The sequence below is a fragment of the Pogoniulus pusillus genome, chromosome 25 (assembly GCF_015220805.1).
Source record: "Pogoniulus pusillus isolate bPogPus1 chromosome 25, bPogPus1.pri, whole genome shotgun sequence".
NCBI lineage: Eukaryota > Metazoa > Chordata > Aves > Piciformes > Lybiidae > Pogoniulus > Pogoniulus pusillus.
In genome coordinates, this window is record NC_087288.1 from 417490 (window position 1) to 434421 (window position 16932).

Here is a 16932-nt window from a genome sequence, read left to right on the forward strand (position 1 = left end):
GGGCCCACAGCTGAACCCAGCACTCAAGCTGTGGTCTCAGCAGCGCCCAGCCCAGGGGCACAATCCCTGCCCTGCTGCTGCTGCAGGCTAGGCTGCTGGTGCCCTTTTTGGCCACCTGGGCACAGCCTGGCTCATATTCAGACTGAAATGGGGAAAAGGAGGAGAAAAAATAGAACTGCCAAGGCATGAGGATCTGAAAGGTCTTTACTCATGTCATGACTGGTAGGCACTCACTGCTCACACTGGCACAGCACCACTGCAGAGGTATCTTCCTGCTAAATGAAGTAACCCAGGCACTTGTTCCTCTCAATGTCCATTTCCTCAGTTTCCAACTCGTAGTGTTTCATGGCCACAAAGTACCTGATGAAGGTTTCTCCCAAGGCTTCCTTGATGCACGAGTCCTTCTCCAGTGCCACAAGAGCATCTTCCAGTTTCAGAGGGACTGAGGAGTGTTTCAGGTCAGCGCTGTGGTTTTCTTCTTCCAGCATCTCATCATACCTGAGCCCTCTCTTGATGCCATCCAGGCCTGCAGCAATGGTAGCAGCAAGGACCAGGTAGGGGTTGGCTGTGGCAGAACTGAGTTTGTTCTCAATGAGGGTGCCCTTGCCACCATGGCACTTGACATTGAAGGCACAGCTGTTGTCATTGTAGGCCCACTGGGCATTAACAGTCTCTTTGGACTCCTTGCTGTACTTGCAGTAGGGCTTGCGGCAGCTGGTGGTAGGAGCCATCAGGCAGCTGATGGCGGCGGCGTGGGCCAGCAGCCCTGACAGCCAGTGCTTGCCCATGTCCGACAGCTCCTCTGCCCCGTAGCCAGCAGAGAACAGATTCTTCTGGCCGTTCAGGTCCCACAGGCTGTGTGCCAGGGCCCCTGAGTTGTAGAAGCCTGACTCTGAGAAGAAGCTGGCCACGTAGTTGTACTTCTTGGCCACCTCTTTGATGCCCGTGCGGAAGGTGAAGGCACTGTCGGCAGCGTCGATGCCAAAGGCTGGGTGAAAAGTGATCTCCATCTGCCCGGGCCCACTGGAGGAAGAGAAGCTCTCGATGTTGGCACCAGCGTAGTACATCCCTTCGATGAGCTCCTGGATGAAGGTCTGGTCGTGGTTGTTGAGGATGGTGGCTGCAGGAAAGGAGATTGTCTTGGAGTTGACCACCTCAGTGATGCCGTAGATACAAAACTCGTAGGTGAAGGCAGAGTAGAGAGAAAAGCCATGGGCCTGGAGCTGGCTCAGCTGCCTCTTGGCAATGTGCCTCGGGGAGGTCATCAGGGGGCTGCCCAGCACGGTGAAGGAGTCGCAGATGACTCGAGCCGTCTGCTCGGTCCAGGGCAGCACGCGGAAGGTGCAGAGGTCGGGGTTCAGGATGATGTCACAGTTGAAATTGGTGGCATTGATGTAATCTAACTCATTATCTTTGGGGTTCAGAGTCAGCTCCAGGTAACTCCTGGGCATGGCAACACCGTGGATGGCCTTCTCCTAAAGACAGGGCAGAAAGGCAGGTTGGCAAAGGAGAACAGAAGTCCAGAGTGGCTTTCTGCAGGACACACAAACCTCACTTTCTCAGTGAGGACACCAGAACAGTGCCTAACCGAAAGCTAAACTGCAGCAGGCATTGCAGGGGAAGACAAGGGCTTGGCCCTGTGCCAGTGTGAAGCACAACCTTCAGCACAGCTGGCAGGAACACCCTGTCAACAAGGCTGCCAGTGACTGCCTGCACAGAGCCAAACAATCAGTGAGGCTGGCAAAGCCCCCTGAGGTCATCCAGTCCAACCACCAACCCAGCCCCACCATGGCCACTAAACCATGGTCCCAGGCGCCATGGCCACACCTTTCTGGAACACCTCCAGGGGTAAAGACTCTATCACCTCCCTGGGCAGCCTCTGCCAGTCCTTGACTGCTCTTGCACCAAAGAAACATTTCCTGATGTCTACTCCAAGCCTCTCCTGGCACCATGCCTGGCTATGGCCATCTACAGAGGACAGCTCATGGCTTCTGTATTTCAGTTTCTGCCATCATTAAGAAGAAAAATCAAATCAAATTTGCTGCCCAGAGAGGTTGTGGAGTCTCTGTCTCTGGAGAGCTTCCAACTGCCCCTGACCATGGTCACCCTGGGCAAGCAGCTGTGGGTGTCCGACTTTAGTAGGGAGGTTGGGCTGGATGATCTCCCTTCCAACCCCACCGCCCTGTGAGTCTGTGAATACTAAGGACCAGGCCATGAGAACACACAAAGTAGAGAGAGAAACCAGAAGGACTCACATGGAAGAAGCGAGAGGGAATGTTCTTGGATCTGGACACGCCATGGAGGTCTATGGATTCAAACCTGACAAACTGGACACTGTCCCTGGCCATCTGCTGCTTGATGAACTCAATGTGAGAGAAGAGATGGAGCAGAGCTGAATTTCCCAGGTCATTCACCTCAGGCTCTCTGCTGGATGCTGGAAGTGCAGAGGAATGTTCAGGTCAAAGGAAAGAGGGAATGTTGGAGGGGGAGGCTGCAACAGGCTGCCCAGAGATCTAGCTGAGGGCACATCCTTGCAGACATTCAACATCAGACTTGCTGTGGCCCTGGGCAGCCTGCTCGAGTTGGAGGTGTCCCTGCTGCCTGAGGGGGTGGACAAGATGACCTCTGAGAGTCCCTTCCAACCCAATGCAATCTGTGAAGCTGTGCCCAGCTCACCACAGCCCCCAGGGACAGATGAGTTTGGCCTAGCCCAAGAGGGGTCAACAGAGGAGGAGGCTGTGATGGGAGAGCCAGCTGAGCACCTGGGAGTTACAGACTGCACCAGAGCATCACCAGGAGACCTCTGAGACTGCTTCCAGGCTAAGAGAGGAATTAGATCATTGGTTGTAGAAGGTGAAGTCTAGTGAAGCCTGCACCATTCCTTGGTTTGCTGAGAGGGATAGGAAGCCAAAATGCCACCAGTGTGTCCCACTCTGGTCTGTGCTGCTGCAGCTATCACTGCCTCCTCACTCCGCTCTAATCTCTCTCCACTGACCTTGGCTAACAGAAAACAACCTAAGCTCTGCTGCTTATTGTGTTTGTCTGTCTGGGAAAGAGCAGGGAGAAAGGGTAGCTTAGAGCCCCTTCTGGGCAGCCTTCTTTGTCTGGGAGGGAGTTTGGATTTCTGTGTGATTTCTCATTTGTATAGAGCTGTAACTACCTGTAAATAGGTGGTGCAGATGTGCTGGTGAATACCAGCAGAGCTCCAGCTTACTGCCAAGCCCCTGAGCTGCTCTGCCAAATTTCAGTAGTGTGTTCCTAACCCACCACAGAGACCATCCAGTCCAGCAGCAGCCCAGCCCCACCATGGCCACTGAACCCTGGCCCTGAGTGCCATGGGCACACCTGCCTGCAACACCTCCAGCCATGGGCACTCCACCACCTCCCTGGGCAGCCTCTGCCACCAAAGACATTTTTCCTCCTCTCCAAACTAACCCTGCCCTGGCACCATCCCAGGCCAGTTCCTCTCCTTCTCTCACCTCAGAGCAGGCAGCAGAGCCCAAGCCCAGCTCCTTGCAGCCTCCTCTTAGGGAGCTGCAGAGCAATGAGCTCTGCCCTCAGCCTCCTCTGCTCCACACTGCACACCCTCTGCTCCCTCAGCTGCTCCTCTCCAGGCTCAACTCCCTTCTCAGCCTGCTCTTCTCCAGACTCTCAGCCCCAGGGCTCTCAGCCTTTGCTCCTCACAGAGCTGCTCCAGGCCCCTCAGCATCTTCATGGCCTCCACTGTACTCTCTCCAGTAGTTTCTGACCCTCGTGAACTGGGGAGCCCAGAACTGGACACAGCACTCCAGGCCCAGAGTATCTTGTCCTGACTTCTCCAAGCTGGATACCACAGTTTGTCTGCAGAGAAATGCTGCTGGAGCTACCACCAGAGGATGTCTTCTATCTGCTGCTAGCAGCAGATAGCAGCAAAAGGCAGAAGTGCTGCAAGGAGCTAGCAGCAGAACCTGATCCAGCTGGAGATGTCCTTGTTCACTGCAGGTGGCTTGGACTAGATCTGTGGTTGGAGCAGGTGCAGAGAAGGGCACAGAGCTGGGGCAGGCTCTGGAGAGCAGGGCTGGGGAGGAGCAGCTGAGGGAGCTGGGGGTGTGCAGTGTGGAGCAGAGGAGGCTGAGGGCAGAGCTCATTGCTCTCTGCAGCTCCTGAGAGGAGGCTGCAGGGAGCTGGGCTTGGGCTCTGCTGCCTGCTCTCAGGGGAGAGAAGGAGAGGAACTGGCCTGGGATGGTGCCAGGGCAGGGTTAGGTTGGAGAGAAGGAAAAACGCTTTTGGTGGCAGAGTGGTCAGGGAGAGGCAGAGGCTGCCCAGGGAGGTGATGGAGTGTCCATGGCTGGAGGGGTTCCAGACAGGTGTGCCCATGGCACTCGGGGCCAGGGCTCAGTGGCCATGGTGGGGCTGGGCTGCTGTTGGACTGGGTGCATCCAAGCTTAACGGTTCTCTGGTTCTGTTCTATGGGTGGAAGGTTGCACTCAATGATCTTAGAGGTCTTCTCCAACTCGAACTGCTCTGTGATTCTAGGTGGGAGGTCTCTGCTCACTGCAGGGGGGGTGGAACCAGATGATCTTTCAGGGTCCCTTGCAACCCAGCCCGTGCCACAAGTGCATGATTTAACCCCCGGAGGGCAGGAGGAGCACTGTCTGCAGGACGGCGGGCGATGTTTTAGTGTCCTTACCAGCGTGGTCTGCAGAGGAGCCAAACTGCATCTCGGCGTCTGGGCTTCCTGCGTGCGCGGGCGCTGCCGGCAGCCCCAGCAGGAGCTGCTCCGAGTCGCTTCCCGCGGCTCGCTGCGGGTCGGAGCCCGCGGAGCTGAGGGGCAGGAGGTGTTCGCGCTGCGGGGCGAAGCTGTGCTGCTTCCGGCTCTCCTCTCCGAAGTGGGGGCCGAGGCTCCCAAAGGGTCTGCCTGGCTTCTCCCAGGGCTTGGAGTTCTTCTGAGGGAGAGGGCCCCCTGCCCGGCCGCTGTGGCCGTGCCCCCGCGCAGGCAGAGGCCCTTCCCTCCGCAGGGTCTGCAGCTCTCGCAGGCTTTGCGGGGAAAGGTCAGGCGGTGCTGGGAAGGGCTCTGCAGAGCAGCCCAGAGAGCCCATCCTGCTCACATGAAACTTGGCCTCTCCCATCCTAGCCCACTCGTGCTGCTCGCCCTCTGCCTTCTTGCTGCCCTCTGCCCTGCCTGCTGCCTCTCCGTGCCCGGCTTTCCCTGCGCCCCGTGCTGGCTGCACGCCCGTGGGAAGCTCGCTTCTGGCTGGCGTCTCCGTCTCCTCCTGTCTCTTCCCTACTGCTCTTTTCCCAGTGCCAGCACTTCCCTGGATTTCTTCTCTGTCTCCAGACACCTCTTCTTCGGTGCCATTGGCACCGTGGGCACTGCCAGCGCCCGCTGTGTCCTTCTGTCCTGGAGGAGAGCTAGCCATGCTGTGAGGAGGCTGGGCTGCTGCTTCTGGGCAAGCAGGGCTTCCTCGGGGGGGACCAGGCTCTGGCACTCTGGAGGTGTGGGGCAGCTCCATCCTCTCATTTTCTAAAGGAGGGAGGTACTTGGTAGGACCTTTGGCTCCCTTTTTCTTTCTGAAACCACACATATTGTTGCCATCAACTTCATCATTGACACTTTCAGAGGTGTTCTGTAACCAGCAATAAGATACACAACCAAACGACACGCATCAGCCGGGGGCCAGGTGCCCGTGCAGCCGGCGCCGGCGGCGCTGCCCGCGCTCCTTGCGGAGGGAGCTCTCCCCGGGCGGCGCACAGCCCTCACGCTCGGTTCCTTTCAGAGAAAAGCAGGCTTTTGCTTACGGCTTAGGATAAACGAGGTGAAAAGGTCTTCCTCGTACCATTCGTAGGGAGATGCAGTAGATGAAAATACAAGAAACTGGACAAGGTGGGGCTTGGTTTGTCAAAGGTGGGACTTAAACGTGAAGAAAGAAGCACAGTGACATCACAATGAACAAAAGAGCTGGAGCTGCAGAGCAGGAGCCTCAGCACCTGCTGCCCCACGGTGTGCTGCCGCGGTCTGGCCAGGAGCCACCCTGCTCAGTGCCTCCTTGCCCCCACGGGAAGATTATGCACTCACAAAAGACGTTTCTTGCCCCTGACCCCCAGCGACTCCTGAAATCAACCCTGGGGAACTAATTGTACCCAAAACCTGAAGCTCCAAGGTGGTGGCCACCAGGACAAGCCCACAGCTGGATGTGTAAGCAGGGAAGAGGCAGAAAAGGGCCTTTAGATGTGGCGTTGATGTGACTGAGGTCGTAGCAGGTGTTTAGATGGATGGAAGCCAGTGGAGAAGGTGCCAAAGAACCCAGGAGCTACAAAAATTCATCTGCCTGCTTTATCCCAAAGGGTGTCAAGAGATGCTGGGGACATCACTCAGCCCAAGCCTCTTGGTCCTGCCATGCTGAAAGATGGCAGGGGAAGGACAGGACAGCAAACCTGACACATTTTCCCTTGGTTTTGGCTTCCTGTGCTGTTAAAAACCCAAACCCTAAAGTGCAAGAGAGACTTCGAATGAAGAAGCAGTGACCTGGGGCCACAAAACACCCTGGTGGTGCCATCATCCTGCTGCCCCCTCTCTGGAGGTGTTCAAGGCCAGGCTGGATGAGGCACTCACAGCTTCTCTGGGCAACCTGTTCAGTGTCTCCCCAGGCTGACAGTAAAGCCTCTCCCTGACCTGCTTCTGCTTCAGGCCATGCTCAGCACACCTGCCTGGGGACCCCTCCACCCAGCCTGGCACCCTTCTAGGTGATCTGGGCACCCCTCCACCCAGCCTGGCACCCTTCTAGGCGACCTGGGCACCCCTGCACCCAACGCAGAAAACATTCACTCCGCTGGGATGCTGAGGTGCACGCAGAGAGCATTTCCCACTGCTGTAAAAGCTGCTCAGCCATTCAGTCCTCACCTGCCAACCAAGGTCCCCCCTGCTGCTCATGTCCACTTCATTCTAGGTCAGATGCCCATCAGGAGTGCCCTGGTGAAGCCCAGCAGGAGACCACCTTGTATTTATAGGCACAGCCACAATGGAGCTGAGCTCAAACAGAAGTGCTGTGAAGCTCTTTTTGCCAGAGGCCGTGCAGGGGTGAGGCAGAGAGCAGCCGCAGCGTGCCAGGTTCTGGAACAGGGCTGAGCGCAGAGCGATCCGCGCACAATGCTCAGCTGCTGCACGCAGGGACAGCAGCAAAGGCGTTTGTGCAACTTCCCTCCCCACAAAGGGCTTTTTGTGCTCCGACAAACCAGTCCCCTTCTGGAACGGGAGCTATTGTGGGCTCCTCCCAGGGCAAACCTGTGCTGGGCTGGCCAGCAGCAGGCTGCCTGGGGGCACAGGGCAGGGCTGGGGCCGGCCACACCCGGGGACGCTCTGCTCCCCTAGAGTCACGGCCTCTGTGCGGCTGCCTGAGACAGGAAGGGGAAGGGGCTTGGTCCTGCACGAGGGCTCAAGCAGGAGATGCTTCAGCTTCTCCTCCTGCTCAGACAGCATCCCAAAGGGCTGTCAGCAGCTCTCTCCAAGGAGGACTCTGCCAGGCTGGGGCTAAGCCATGGCCCTCAGCACCACATCTCTGCCTTGGGAAACACCTCCAGAGGTGGGCATTCAGCATCTCTCTGGGCAGCCTGTGCCAGGCTGGCAGAACCCTTTCAGGCAAGAATCTTCTTCTGATATCCAACCAGACCCTCCCTTGGAGCCATCCCAGGCCAGTTCCTCTCCTTCTCTCCCCTGAGAGCAGGCAGCAGAGCCCAAGCCCAGCTCCCTGCAGCCTCCTCTCAGGAGCTGCAGAGAGCAATGAGCTCTGCCCTCAGCCTCCTCTGCTCCACACTGCACACCCCCAGCTCCCTCAGCTGCTCCTCCCCAGCCCTGCTCTCCAGAGCCTGCCCCAGCTCTGTGCCCTTCTCTGCACCTGCTCCAGCCCCTCAGGGTCCTCCTGGCAGTGAGGGCCCACAGCTGAACCCAGCACTGCAGCTGTGGCCTCAGCAGTGCCCAGCCCAGGGACACAATCCTGCCCTGCTGCTGCTGCCCACACCAGTGCTGCTGCAGGCCAGGCTGCTGGTGCCCCTCTTGCCCAGCTGGGCACAGCCTGGCTCATCTCCAGCTGCTGGCACCCAGCACCCCCAGGGCCTTCTCTGCTGGGCACTTTCCAGCCACTCTGCCCCCAGCCTGCAGCCTTCCTGGGCTTGCTGTGCCCCAAGAGCAGGACCCAGCACTTGGCCATGCTGAGCCTCCTCCCACTGGTCTCAGCCCACAGATACAGCCTGACCAGAGCCCTCTGCAGACTTTTCCTGCCCTGGAGAAGTGCAGCCTGAGAAATCAGCACTTCAAGGGTGGGGGGCAGGAGGATGGGAGCAGGCTGTGTTCAGCGGTACCCAGTGCCAGGACAAGGGGCACAAACTGGAACATCAGAAGCTCCGTCTGAGCTCAAGGAGGAACTTCTGCTGTTGAAGGGTATTGGAGGCCTGCAGCAGGCTGCCCACAGTGGTGCTGGAGTCTCCTTCTCTGGAGGCTTCCCAAACGCAGCTGGGTGTCGTTGAGGACAACCAAATCTAGGTGCCCCTGCTCCGGCAGAGGGTTGGGCTGGATGATCTTCAGAGGTCCCTTCCATCCCCTGCCACGCTGTGACTGCTGCGGACGCCAGCAGCTGTGGTGCCCTCTGCCCACATTAGGTGGCACCATCCCCACAGAGCTGGGCTTTACCCAAGCTGTAAAGGCTCATCCTGGAACCATCAGGAAAACCCTGATGCAGAAGGTTCTTGAGCTGCAACCAAGAGGAACCTCAGGTGTTCATTTAGAGAAGAAAGACTTCCTAGTCACAGGAGAAGAGAAGCTGCCCAGAGGAGGCAGGAGGAGAGCAGAGATGCCATGGGGTTTCCTGCTGGAGCCTGGCAAACCACAGCTGCAAGCCATTTAGAACCCAGCCTGCTGCCTGGGCTGTGCTGCTCTGAGGACCCTGGGCTCAGCCACTTGCTGATGCTGGAGTGTCTCACAGTAGGGCTGAGATGCCACAGGGTGACAGGATTGGTTGGGCTGGAAAAGCCCTCGAGGAGCATCCAGCCCAGCCAGCAACCCAACCCCAGCGTGGCCTCCAAACCCTGTCCCCAGGTGCCATGGCCACTCCTGCAGGGACGGGGACTCCAGCAGCTCCCTGGGCAGCCTGTGCCACTGCCACTCCGGCGACAAGGAAGCCAGGAGAGGGCCAACAGCTGCGGAAAAGGAGCCAAGGAGGGGTGGGAGGTGACAGCGACCAACCTCGGGCCACTGCAGGTCAGCCTCAACCCTCCTGCACCTCAGGCGAGGCACGGGCACAGGCACAGGGTGTGCCACAGGCCCAGCAGGCTGGGGGGCAGCTCTGGAGACCTTCCACTCCACAGCAGCTTGCCCAGCAGCACAATGGCCAGGGAGGGTTGGAAGCTCTCCAGGCAAGGAGACACCACAACCTCTCTGGGCAGCCTGCCCCAGGCCTCCAACAGCCTCACACCAAACAACTCTCTCCTTAAGTTCACCTGGGTTCCAGTTTGTGCCCCTTGCCCCTTTCCCGTCCCTGGGCACCACTGACAAGAGCACAGCCCCAGCCTCTTGCTCCCCACCCATTAGTTCTTGCTGGGCACCGATCGGATCCCCCTGGGGCTGCTCTGCTGCCTGCTCTCAGCATCTGCTCCTCAGAGCTGCTCCCGGCCCCCAGCAGCTCGGTGGCCTCCCGCGGGCTCTCCGCAGCAGCAGCCGCGCACGGCGCACAGCACGGAGGCAGCTGCCCAGCACGGAGCTCAGCCGGAGCTCAGCCGCCCGCCCCGGGCTCCTCTGCTGGGGCTCCTGTCTGCCAGGCTGCCTCTGCTGGGGCTCCTGTCTGCCAGGCTGCCTCTGCTGGGGCTCCTGTCTGCCAGGCTCCTCTGCTGGGGCTCCTGTCTGCAGAGCTGCCTCTGCTGGGGCTCCTGTCTGCAGAGCTGCCTCTGCTGGGGCTCCTGTCTGCAGAGCTGCCTCTGCTGGGGCTCCTGTCTGCAGAGCTGCCTCTGCTGGGGCTCCTGTCTGCAGAGCTGCCTCTGCTGGGGCTCCTGTCTGCAGAGCTGCCTCTGCTGGGGCTCCTGTCTGCAGAGCTGCCTCTGCTGGGGCTCCTGTCTGCAGAGCTGCCTCTGCTGGGGCTCCTGTCTGCCAGGCTGCCTCTGCTGGGGCTCCTGCTCTGCCAGGCTGCCTCTGCTGGGGCTCCTGTCTGCCAGGCTGCCTCTGCTGGGGCTCCTGCTCTGCCAGGCTGCCTCTGCTGGGGCTCCTGTCTGCCAGGCTGCCTCTGCTGGGGCTCCTGTCTGCCAGGCTGCCTCTGCTGGGGCTCCTGCTCTGCAGAGCTGCCTCTGCTGGGGCTCCTGTCTGCCAGGCTGCCTCTGCTGGGGCTCCTGTCTGCCAGGCTGCCTCTGCTGGGGCTCCTGCTCTGCCAGGCTGCCTCTGCTGGGGCTCCTGTCTGCCAGGCTGCCTCTGCTGGGGCTCCTGTCTGCCAGGCTGCCTCTGCTGGGGCTCCTGCTCTGCTGGGCTGCCTCTGCTGGGGCTCCTGCTCTGCTGGGCTGCCTGTCTCCTCAGCCTGCCTCTCTGCCCTTGCCTGCACTTGCTGCTTTGCCTACCTTCAGGCAGATGTTAATCTCAGCTCCTCTCTTCTAAGCCTGAAGCGAGAAGATAAAAGGGACAGGCTCTGGGGAGACCTTCTGGAGGCCTTCAGTACCGGAGGGGGCTGCAGGAGAGCTGGGGAGGGACTTTGGAGAAGGGCTGGGAGTGCCAGCATGAGAGCAATGGCTTTGAGCTGGGAGAGGGGAGGCTGAGAGTGGAGATGAGGAAGAAATTCCTGACAGCAAGGGTGGGCAGACACTGGCACAGGCTGCCCGGGGAGGCTGTGGAACACAGGGTCACAGAATGCGATCTTCTATCACATTCTGTGCTCCACAACCTCCCTGGAGGTGTACAGGGCCAGGCTGGATGAGGCCTGGAGCAGCCTGGGCTGTGGAAGCTGTCCCTGCTCATGGCAGGGGTGGGCACTGGATAGTCTCAGAGGTCTCTTCAGCCCAGTCGATTCTGTGAAGAAAACTAAGGCTTGCTTAGAGCTCCTTAACCTGTGGAGCTATTTGACGAGTCCAAGGCCACCATTTCCATGGCTGCATGGAAATCTAACAGGGAGAACAGCTGAGACTGCAGAGCTTCCTGTGGCACAAACCCTCGGCTGATGGCTCCTGTAGGAGAACCCTTCCCAGGTGTCCAGAACAGATTGGCATTGCTGTGGCTGGCACCCAGACAGCCTCTGCCTGCAGCTCACCAGGGGCTGGCACCACATCTGTGGACTTCTCTGGGAGTTCTCCTGCTGTGAGATGCCTTCATGCCTTGGCCTGGCACAGACTGCCTGTGAAGCCATGGCCCTCAGCAGCACAGCTCTGCAACACCTCCAGGCACAGGCACTCCACCACCTCTCTGGGCAGCCTCTGCCACTCTCCGACCACTCTGCCACCAAAGACATTTTTCCTCCTCTCCAACCCAACCCTGCCTTGGCACCATCCCAGGCCAGTTCCTCTCCTTCTCTCCCCTGAGAGCAGGCAGCAGAGCCCAAGCCCAGCTCCCTGCAGCCTCCTCTCAGGAGCTCTGCCCTCAGCCTCCTCTGCTCCACACTGCACACCCCCAGCTCCCTCAGCTGCTCCTCCCCAGCCCTGCTCTCCAGAGCCTGCCCCAGCTCTGTGCCCTTCTCTGCACCTGCTCCAGCCCCTCAGGGTCCTCCTGGCAGTGAGGGCCCACAGCTGAACCCAGCATTCCAGCTGTGGCTTCAGCAGTGCCAAGGGATGATGGAAGAGGGATCCTCACTCTCTGGAGAAGTCAGTCACAGCTCTGTCACACCTTGAAGCTGAGCCCAAGAGCACCTGAGCCTTGGGAGCTGGATGGCCACTGGAGCTGCTGGCAAGGCCAAGAAGTGTCAGTCACTCCCTGTCCCCTCCAAGGATTCCCACTCTGCATGGGGGTTTCTTCTTGTGTAAGCTTGCACACACTGCTGAGAGGAACAGTTTGTCCTCCAGCAGGCAGGTGCTTGGGTCATGCATTTGCCACTTGGTGCTCTGCAAGCTGCTGAGCTTCCTATGAGGGCAGCAAAGCCACCCCCGTGTCTGCAGCGTTCCATGTGGCAATCCCCAGCTGGGATGTGGCACCACTGTGTGGGCTGCAGTGGGGCAAGGGGAAGCCTTCTGCTACCTGGAGATGGGGTAAAGCCCATAGAGGGAGAAGCATGGAGAGAAAGACAGCTCTAGGGCTAAGCATGAGCTAGCATGGGACTGGAGAGGAGTCCTGCAGTGGAACTACAGATGAAAAGCAGGAGACAAACCCAGGGCAGTTCCCAGAGGTTCTGGAAAAGGTGCAGAAACTGAGCCAGAGCCCCAGGCAGCCCTGGGGTGAGTGTTGGACAGCTGGGGTTGTTGAGCCTGGGCCAGCTGGAGACGAGCCAGGCTGTGCCCAGCTGGGCAAGAAGGGCACCAGCAGCCTGGCCTGCAGCAGCACTGGTGTGGGCAGCAGCAGCAGGGCAGGGATTGTGCCCCTGGGCTGGGCACTGCTGAGGCCACAGCTGCAGTGCTGGGTTCAGCTGTGGGCCCTGAAGGGCTGGAGCAGGTGCAGAGAAGGGCACAAAGCTGGGGCAGGTCTGGAGAGCAGGGCTGGGGAACTGCTGCTGGAACAGAGCAATTAGAACCCTGCAGAGAGCACTGCACAGAGGAGTGACTGCAGCAGAGCCTCCCCTGACCCTTCATCTGGCCAGCCCAGAATGCCCTCCCTGCCCTGCTGCCCACTGCTCTCCATGGCAGCTGCCTGCAGGCTGCCCAGAGGGAGCAGCTCTCTTCTGCACCGCACAGAGCCCTGGAGAACCCCCAGGACTCTGAGCTGCTCCAGCGGAGCCAGGGACCACATCCCCCACCTGCAGCTGCAGGGGCCGAGGTCGCTGTGCCAGAGGGGTGAGCACAAGCACCGGTGGGAAGGCAGGACCCTGCCCCTGCGGAGGAGCCACCTCTGCACCAGGACGGCGGAGGGGTGGCCTGCTGGGGAGCAGCTCCGTGGAGGAGGAGCTGGGAGCTCCCCATGTGCCAGCAGTGTGCCCTTGTGCTCACGAGGGCCAGTGGGCTCCTGGGGGGCATCAAGAAGAGTGTAGGCAGCAGCCACGGGAGGTTGCTGCCCCTCTCTTCTGCCCTGCCAAGGTCACACCTGTAGTGCTGTGTCCAGTGCTGGGCTCCCCAGTTCCAGAGGGGCAGGGAGAGAGTCTGGAGAGAGTCCAGTGGAGGCCATGAAGATGCTGAGGGGCCTGGAGCTGCTCTGTGAGAAGAACAGGCTGAGAGCCTGCAGCAGAGCAGCCCCAGAGGGATCTGATTGGTGCCCAGCAAGAGCTAATGGGTGGGGAGCAAGAGGCTGGGGCTGGGTTCTTGCCAGTGGTGCTCAGGGACAGGAAAGGGGCAAAGGGCACAAACTGGAACCCAGGTGAACTTAAGGAGAGAATTGTTTGGTGTGAGGCTGCTGGAGGCCTGGGGTGGGTTGCCCAGAGAGGTTGTGGTGTCTCCTTGCCTGGAGAGCTTCCAACCCTCCCTGGCCATTGTGCTGCTGGGCAAGCTGCTGTGGGTGCCCTGCTATGGCAGGGCTTGGACTGGTTAATCTCCAGAGGTCACTTCCAACCATGCTGGGATTCTCCAGTCCTGCCCCAGATGAACCTTTGTGCACAGCTGTTGCATTTACACTGAGTCAGGCCTGCCTGAAGCCCCCAGCTGGGGCTATGTGGCTAGAGGAGAGGAGAGGCTGGAGCATGGACCCCTCCTCTTTTGTTTTTTGGTGGGGGGTTCAGATAAACCCCAATTCCAACCTCCTGCACTGCAGGACATGCCCCAGATCATCTCTCCTAGCTGAAGGGAGCTGGCCTGGGGCTGGCAGCTGGATGGGGCTGTGCTGTTCAGAAGTGGCAGAGAAGCCGAGCAGCTTGAGGCAGGTGTCACTAGGCAACAGCAGTATCCATGGTTACCTCCATCCCAAGCCGCCCAAGGGGTTCCCAGATGACTCATCAGCTGGAAAAACACTTGGCTGAGAGGATGCAAAGGAGGATGTCACAGCACAGCACCCTCCCTGCTGAAGTATTGTCGCCTGCTGCTGCTGAGGAGGAGCACTGAGACCAATCCCTCCTGCCTGGGACCTGTTTGCTCCACCTCAGACGTGGAGAGCCCCATGCCAGACACCCATGACACAGCCATAGAGCTTTGGCCAGGGCTCGACAGCTTTTAACCTCTTCCTTCAGGACATTCTTGCCAGTGAGGGTGGGCAGACACTGGCACAGGCTGCCCAGGGAGGCTGTGGATGTCCCCTCCGTGGAGGTGTTCAAGGCCAGGCTGGATGAGGCCTGGAGCAGCCTGGGCTGGTGGGAGGTGTCCCTGCCCATGGCAGGGGCTGGCACTGGATGAGCCTGAAGGTCCCTTCCAGCCCAGCCCCTGCCATGGCTGAAATACCCTGAAGAAGCTCTAACTGCTACAGCAACAGTGGTGGAGCTACTTCAGGTAAAGTCAGAGAATCCCAGCAGGGGAGGCTTGGAAAGGACCTCTGGAGCTCATCCAGTCCAAGTGCCCTGCCACAGCAGGGCCACCCAGAGCAAATCACACGGGAACACATCCAGCTGGGTCTGGAAGTCTCCACATCCTCAGAGGCAACTGTTCCCCAGACAGGTGCCACTGGCGTTCAGCTGCCACACAGCACCACGCATCTGCAGCAGTGTGGCCAGCAGGAGCAGGGCAGGGACTGCCCCACCTGGAGGAACGGGTGCCAGAGCGGCCAGGGACTGGCACAGGCTGCCAGGCGCCCAGGGAGGGGGTGGACTCTCCATCCCTGGAGGTGTGCCAGCCGTGGCACTTGGGGCCAGGGTTTAGTGGCCATGGCAGGGTTGGGGTGCTGGTTGGGCTGGATGATCCTGGAGAGCTTTTCCAACCCAAACAATTCCATGATGCAGACCTCCAAGCCAGCCAGGTGATGATGAGAGCCATACTCCACCTCACCCATCTCGTCTTGCTTGGACTCATTTCGTTGCTTGCCACTGGAATGAGGTGGCCCCTTGGAAATGTAATCTCCTTACAGGTCCCTTATGAAAGCCCTGCCTGTCAGCTGTGCTGGCTCAGCCAAGCAATCCCCAGGGTGAGCAGCCAGCTTAGGGAAAGCTGCCCCAGCTCTGCTGGTGGCTCCAAGCCAGCAGATCTGTTGGGCCTGCATATAATGAGCCCTTTTTTCACCTAGGAAGCCTTGGAGGAAATCCCACTGCTAATGTTCTGGAGCTCAGAGGGTAGCCACTGAGGACATTCAGAGGAGCGGTGGGGTTGGAAGGGATCTCTGGAGACCATCCAGTCTGACCCCCTGCCAAGGCAGGGGCACCTAGGGCAGGGCACCCAGGAACACATCCAGGTGGGGCTTAAGAGTTCCATCCCCTGAGAGCAGGCAGCAGAGCCCAAGCTCTGCTGTTCTGGCAGCGAGGGCCCCACAACCCTCACACCCAAGACTCAAGGTGTGGTTCCCTGCCCTTGTCTGGACATGCTCCAGCCCCTCAATGTCCTTGGAGCCCTAGCTCCACGGGTGGAAATCAAAGCCTTGACGCACTGGAAGGCTCTGAGCAGGCTGCCCTGCAGCTCCTGAGGGTGAGGCACTGAAGGACCTGCGTGGAGGAGGTTGGGTTAAAGAGATGGACACCACCAAATGATGGGGTGGGAAATGGACAGAGGGCACAGAAACACTCCAAGGAACCAAGCCAGCATTTTCAACTCTGAACCTTCATGCAGGGACAGAAGGAGCTGCTTAGAGGCACTGGCTCCACCAGCATGGCCTGCCCCTGCCTGCTGATGTCTGGTTTAGCTCTGCTCCGAGGCCTGAAGTGAGCATTCCATCGTGGAAGTGGTCAGAGGCTGCAGACTGGCAGTGGGGTGCTCGGGCACGTCATGGCTTGCGATGTCCACGCAGGGCTGCCCGCTGAGCCAGCACCAGCACAGTCCCCGTTCACTGCCAGAGACCCCCAAGGACCATCTTGTCCAACCCCCTCTGTTCACCAGGGACACACAATCATAGGCTCATTAAGGCAGGAAAAGAGCAGGGCACCCACAGCAGCTTGCCCAGCAGCACAATGGCCAGGGAGGGTTGGAAGCTCTCCAGGCAAGGAGACACCACAACCTCTCTGGGCAGCCTGCCCCAGGCCTCCAGCAGCCTCACACCAAACAACTCTCTCCTTAAGTTCACCTGAGTTCCAATTTGTGCCCTTTGCCCTTTTCCTGTCCATCCTCTTGCCCCTCACCTTTTAGCTCTTGCTGAGCACTGATCAGATCCCCCTGGGGCTGCTGTCTGCAGACTCTCAGCCTTTGCTCCTCACAGAGCAGCTCCAGGCCCCTCAGCATCTTGGTGGCCTCCACTGGACTCTCTCCAGGAGCTCCCTGTCCCTCCTGAACTGGGGAGCCCAGCACTGGACACAGCACTCCAGATGTGGTCTCAGCAGGGCAGAGTAGAGGGAGAGAAGAACCTCCCTTGACCTGCTGCCCACTCTTCTCCTTCAGGACAAAGTGGTGTTTATGAGTTGAGAGTTCAGGTTTCACACACCAGAGCAGCATCTTGAAGCTGAACTTTGGCAAATCCCCTAGAAGCTGCAGGCAGAAAGAGCAAGAAATTAAAGGCAGACCACTTGGAAGGGCTGCGGGGCACTGTGTGACTGCAGGCTGCAGCCAGCCTCCTGCTCTGCTGCCCCTGGGGCAAAACCAGGGAGCAGATGTCCTGTGAGTTGAGAACCAGCTTCAGGAGGGAAAAACGTCCCTGATGAGTCCTCCTGACAACGGCCAGCCGAGCTGGGGCAGGCTCTGGAGAGCAGGGCTGGGGAGCGGCAGCTGAGGGAGCTGGGGGTGTGCAGTGTGGAGCAGAGGAGGCTGAGGGCAGAGCTCATTGCTCTCTGCAGCTCCTGAGAGGAGGCTGCAGGG

The 16932-nt window shown here is 59.5% G+C and overlaps 1 protein-coding gene across 1 annotated transcript; it reads right to left on the bottom strand.

Annotated features, from left to right (window-relative positions):
• Nucleotides 1–213: 213 nt before the first annotated feature.
• On the bottom strand, nucleotides 214–5615 carry LGSN (lengsin, lens protein with glutamine synthetase domain; the record flags this gene model as incomplete). Its single annotated transcript, XM_064164063.1, has 3 exons — nucleotides 214–1475; nucleotides 2256–2434; nucleotides 4670–5615. Coding segments are annotated over 3 exons (2325 nt in total), but the record flags the coding sequence as incomplete, so codon positions are not given.
• Between the last annotated feature and the right edge of the window lie 11317 nt (nucleotides 5616–16932).